Below are 5,925 nucleotides of genomic sequence, written 5' to 3'. Positions count from 1 at the left end.
GCTATAGCTGTTCTCCGAGGGCAGATTGAAACCAGATCCCACACCACTGTTGCATCCCGAGTACTTTCGAGATGGAATAGGAGGTGGAGCTGCGGCAACTTCTGGCACATTTCCGCGCTCGTGTCTCCATTAAATGGGTAGCCCCTCCTCAGCAGGCATAATAATAGCATTTAGGTGTCGCAGTGACCGAGAAAACTTTATGGTGATGAGATAAATATCGCTGCTTTTGTCCTGTGGTTCTGCTTTAGAACGTTAGTATCGGTACCGGGAAACGAGCATGTCTTGCATTACTGCCAGCTATCTTCGGCCGGCTCAAAAGTGAACGGTCAGTGGCGGTGAACCATCTTATCAGTGGGCTTTAACTTACCATCTTCTTCCGAAAAGTGGCTGGCGTTTGCGGCTTTCGAGCTATCTTCCACTCGTCGGCGTGTTGTTAATTTTTATATTGTTAATGAAAATTCCCTTTCAAGCGCGTTAAGCAAACGCGTTAAGCAAACAAATTTGAAATGCGACACTGCGCATGTGACACTGTCACGAAAAGCTGTACCTAGCGCACCTTTCGATTGCTTTCTGGACGCTGACGCCGAGATTACATTACCTCGCTTATTTATGTTCATTTTGCTGAAAAATCTTCTGCTGTAAGTTTTACGCACGCATAAAGCGCCACAAATCTTTCCTCCGCACTAGGACTTTGCACGCCAGATGAAACATTACCGCCGTAACACGCCTTGCAACTAACAGCTCATGCGGTCAGTGCGGGAAGGAATGTCTGATTCAGACGCTGGAACAATTTGTGCGCTGCGTGATGTGAGCCTGGACAGGTAACGATAGGCTTGTTTTACGGACATTCGTAAGTGTCCAGCTTGAGTTCAAGAAATGCTTCGCCCGAAAGACGGAGGACTCGCTGACTATGCCCAGCTAAGGCATTTATTGTGTGAACACCAAAGTATAAACCAAATAAAGAGCTAGAAAAGAGGAAATAAGAAAAGATGAAGTGGGTCAGTGCGCTCGTAACGACTATCAAAGGCGCCGATACTCACGTGGGCTACTATTATAGATGTCAGGCCGGCTGAAATGGTAAAAACCGTATGCGAGGGCACGCAGGCATTTGCAGAGGGAAAAAATAGGCTGCATTTGGTTACCCCAAGGACCACATGACTTTCACCCATTAAGTGCATGAGTGTGATTAAAAGATTCCGCAATCTGTGCATTGGAGAAAACTACCGAGGCTTTGCTTTAATTGGAGTTTCTTAATGTTTGTACGAACAACAATATCTTACATATTTCACAATCATCAAACCTCAAAAGGTGGCAACAATATGTTAGCCTAGTTTACAAACGAAAATAATTTTCAAACTGCGAATGCCGGCATTGCTAGTGGCACAGGCTTACGAATTAATACGTGGTGACAGATTATTGCAGGCTGTCAAACGTGATCAAGTTGCTCTAGAGCGAAAATATTTGATTACGTGATGGAGTGGCTTTTTCTGCGATTATAATTTCCGTTGAACTAAAGCGGTTTGGTTTGTGGTTTACGAGGGTTTAACGTCCCAAAACAACTCAGGTTATGAGGGACGCCGTAGTGAATGGTTCCGGAAATTTCTACCACCTGGGGTTCTTTAACGTCCACTGACATGGCACAGTACAAAGGCCATGACATTTCGCGTTTTAACATTCTGTTTAGAAGTGAGCTAGCTACTTGTGTATCTCACCCCAAAATAAAGCTTGCCCCCAATGGTAGTTGTTAGTCGGGCACAAAGTGAAAAAACTTGATGACTGTCCAGTTTTGCTTGCAAAGCGATGTGACTAATCGAGTGAGTGGGCTTGAGGTTTGGTTTTAACAGCATCTCTTCTCTTCGACTGTGAAGTTTGGTCGCGTTTTCGCTGAGGGCTGTGTGCTTTACAGTAACGCCATTTCTTTTGGCACTGATTGCTTACATGTATGCAACCTGAGCTGAATGCATTCTCCGAATGGTGCACTTCTGGTTAATACGTCATTTTCGTTCTAAAACAAAAATTATGTTCTGCACTAGTCGTGCAACCCGCTTTCAACCTCCTCACACGGTTAGCAACGAAACCACTGAGCCCACGGATGCGTGAATGAACATGTAGCGACTGCACCTGAAAGCCGTGTTTGTTAAAAACATCCTTTAGCACTTTCCTACCCATTTATGCAAGCAAACTGCGCATGTGCTATCTGCAATCCACACGAAACTAACGTAATAAAATACCGCAGTTACTGTGAAGTCCTGAGGTTTCTTTTGCTCACTTAACACAACTATCACGGCCACAGGCTCTTAAGCACGTGGCCAATTACCGCAAATATGTTCGCGCCACAAGTGTGGTATTCTGTTGCTTTTCCTAAATTCATGAAGCCACTAATCGCTTCAGAATAACCACCGTCAGGACCCAGATATATTGTTCCCTCCTGCGGCCATGCTTACAATGTAAAATGCGCTGCAGGCCCTACAGATAGTTCTGCAAGGTTATTTATTCTGTGCACAAGCACCGAGTGAAACAGTTTTCCATCAATGTTACTAAATTTTAGGAGCTAATCCCCGTTCAGGAAGACATGCAAGAAAACCTACATTCTTATGGATGTAATCTTATTTTTCAGTTTTCAAAGCGCGCATACATTTTTTTCGCCTACTTTTGTAGTCCTGGAATTTAATTGTGTTCAAGTGCAATGGTCTGCTTGCTATTGTTCTGTATTTTTAGCATGTTGCTTCAATGAAGTACGGTTTAGTGCTACGTACGATAGAGGGATGTGTATTCCATATATTATATGTCATCGAGTACAGTGTTCATTCTGGCGGATAAACAGCGTAGGAAGAAAGAAGACGGAAGAACAGAAAACAGAGGACACTGTTATTTCGTCTTCGTTCTTCGCGAGCTGTTAATTGATTAGAAAGGAGGTTTCCTTTTTTTTTAAACGAGCTTGTGCCGGTGCCGGTGGTATGGCAACACGTAGGGCCGCACCAGAGTTCCGCCACTAAATTTATCGGGCGCAGTGGCGCTTTTGGAAGTCGCGTGGGTGCTCCACGAACTAGCAGCGAGAGGAAAGTTGAAACCACGAGAGCTGAAAACTCTAGATTACTTGATTTCGATTCGTGTGTGGAGCATGTGTGGTCTTGCTAGGTCGTGCTTGACGAGCCCGACAAGGTCCTTGTGCTATTGCCAAACCGGGCAGGGCATTCCATAGTCATTCGCAAAATTTTTATTTATTCAAAACATCCCCCTGGCGCTTCGGCTATTCAAGCGGGCAGCTGAGCAAACAGTACAATAAATAGAACGCAGGAAATGATAATACAGCCACTCATTGCAACAGGACATATGGCTCACTTTGCTGAGGACAGGGCCAATCGCCACTAACTATACTCTATACTGCCATTCCCATAGATTACAGTGTATTGTCGAGTCCTTCAGTCCTTTACAAGAGGTTATTTTTATAGACTGCCTCCGCTGCACCCCTTATGCAGTACCCTCGACGTAGGACCTGGGAGGGCACTTTAAAGAAATTTTTTTAATGAATGAAATAAAAAATGCGTCAATGAACAGCTGGCCACGCCTGTGCCATGTTATACATGCTGCCCGAGCTGGTCTCAGAAAGTTCGCCTTCCATTGCGGCTTGGATACTGCGCAACGTCTTTAAAAACGTATGCATGTTCCGCCCAGTTCCAAAAGGCGTCCAGCCCCAAAAGTACTACGTGATATACAACGACTGCACAACATGCACCATCCTAAGACATCGGTACGCTGCCAACGGTAAGTAGAACGCAGGATTAATGATGGTTTTTGTATACGGTAGCGTTAAGAAGCTTCCTCGGGGAAAAAAATATGTCGTCAGCCTTGAAATTCGCTAATTAGAAGGAGAGAAGCGACGCCACAAAGGTGGATAATTCTGATTTTCTGGAGGAAAGAGACGTCATCACACTGAAACTGACGTCACTTGTAGTCAATGCATCGGCAGGTTCTAATGCTGCCGCATTGCCACCACATTAGATGATTAGGTGTACTCGTGAACTTTTCAATTACAGTCTTTATCAGAGCAAGACGCTGTCACTTTATTACGAATAAAATGCAGATACTCTCATCGCCGTAAGCTTGTTCGGATGCTGAGTGCAGAATACGCCTAAATTAGACACTGGGAGTGCAGTGTGTTTTTCGTGTTTGTAAACGAACCCATCTTACTGTCGTGGCGCGTCATCATGATGAACTGCAGCACTGATGCCCAGAGGGCTGCACGATTTGTATAATGCTAGCAATGACAGAACTGAAAAGTTTTCAAGACACTGAGACAATTTTTTTCCATAACCTTCTTGCCTGAAGCATACTGAGACATTTAAAACATTCTTTTTCTTTTCTTCGTGACCACGAGCTCATTTCACATTCGACCATTGAGTACGGCCTTCATTCAAGCTCTTTGTCTGTGCTCAGGAGTGGTTTAGGTGTGGGTTAGGTACGGCATGTAGCTGTATGCAACATTGCAACACGATTTGAACAGGACTGAGCCGCAAGGGCCACACGAATTGAAAAAAAAAAGAGATGTCACCTTTTTTTTAGAGTGTAACTTCACGTCGAGTACAGTCTTTGTCGAAAGTATACAGCCCAAGGGGTCGGGTTCTGAGCATTGCAGCGGGGCTCCTTTTGCATACTCAGGGACGCTAATCTCACGAAGGTGGAAAGAACTTAAGTCCTCAATCCTCCTAAGCTTATGACTGTCAAATGTGCTTAAGAACCCCACTACACAGGCTGTCAGATCGGGCTCTCACATCGGGCTCTCAGTAATCATTCAGATTACTTTAGTTGGAAACCATGCACAAATTACATCACAGTGAAAGGAATGAAAGCAGTGAGCGTTCTCATACACCACATATGCACCTTTCCAACGGTAAAGAGGGGCGCACGCATGCTCGTTCCTAAAAACATGTAAACTAGCGAAGAACGGCAAATTTCCAGTAGCATTATTTGGCAGCCTGTTCGAGTCAGTTGAACATAAGCATATGCGTTATAAAAGAACTCCCAATAACACCTTTGTTATAAATAAACTTGATTCCCCCACTCAGTCATATGGTGTCGGTGGTTAAACTTGCCTGTAGTAATGACGTTTTTACTCCCTACGCAAGTTCCCGCAACGCTAATTGAAAGGAACACCCAAGACCATACACGCATTGCAGAGAAATCACACTGGCTTCCCTCCTTTCTTCTCGCGTTTTTGCTCGCACTCTCACAAGTGCCACAGCAAATATTTTCACGACTAAAGTTGCATGTCGGCGTAGCTTTGTTTACTTCCGCAGTAGTTGTGTTGGATGAATATGGGATTCGTCGGAGCACACCCTCTTCTGACAACCTGCGTTGCGTGCGCCAGTCCCTGAGTTTTTTTCTCTATAGCTTCAAGTTTATGCAGGCGCGACACTCCTTTAGGAGCTTCTGACATAAATCTAGTGCCCTATGTTCTGTCCCAGAAGGGCCTACTTTCACCCACACTTTGTAGTTATTGGATAACGCCTACTCTCGTAGTCTGTGTCTTTACTTAGTGAAACAGGACTTAATGCTTACTTGTAAAACGTGATGCCATCGCTTAATTTCTCAACTTTCTACTCCTTGTGCCAAACTCTACGACTAAAAGAGTGTAGAAGGAGCGAAATGTTTGTTCTTGATGCCGTTTTACTACGTAACCGTAAGCTAGAGAATGACCATCCACATCGTTTTCTTTTCCGTCGGTCATTGCAACTTTGCAGGCTACGGTTGTACCTACTGGCGACGGGCTGGCTCGCTCAACCAGGAGAACGGCTGCTGCCAGTTCATCTACGACGAGAACTGCGGCACTTCACCCAAGTACCAGATCTACTACCCCTCGTGTACGACTTAACCGCAGGGACGCACTGCGGATGGTGGCGGCCCTCATCGTTGGTGGAGCCTTCA

The 5,925-nt window shown here is 45.0% G+C and overlaps 1 protein-coding gene across 1 annotated transcript; it reads left to right on the top strand.

Moving 5' to 3' along the window:
- The first annotated feature begins 3,662 nt into the window (after positions 1 to 3,662).
- LOC149345924 (uncharacterized) lies at positions 3,663 to 5,925 on the top strand. The gene is made up of 2 exons (XM_089541227.1): positions 3,663 to 3,765; positions 5,742 to 5,925. The coding sequence occupies exons 1-2, from the start codon at positions 3,663 to 3,665 to the stop codon at positions 5,870 to 5,872; spliced, it is 234 nt and encodes a 77-aa protein (XP_089397353.1). The 3' UTR covers positions 5,873 to 5,925.

The sequence above is a fragment of the Amblyomma mixtum genome, chromosome 4 (genome assembly GCF_055824585.1).
Source record: "Amblyomma mixtum isolate Tamu chromosome 4, ASM5582458v1, whole genome shotgun sequence".
NCBI lineage: Eukaryota > Metazoa > Arthropoda > Arachnida > Ixodida > Ixodidae > Amblyomma > Amblyomma mixtum.
Note: the sequence above shows the minus strand (reverse complement) of the source record. Positions and strands in the feature narration are given on the sequence as shown.

What these genes read in the sequence shown, in the direction of transcription:
- LOC149345924 (XM_089541227.1), top strand. Translation starts at nt 3,663, where the DNA reads ATGTTCCGCCCAGTTCCAAAAGGCGTCCAGCCCCAAAAGTACTACGTG. An exon ending in ACATCGGTACGCTGCCAACG is followed by an intron (nt 3,766 to 5,741) that starts GTAAGTAGAACG and finishes GCAACTTTGCAG; the next exon opens with GCTACGGTTGTACCTACTGG.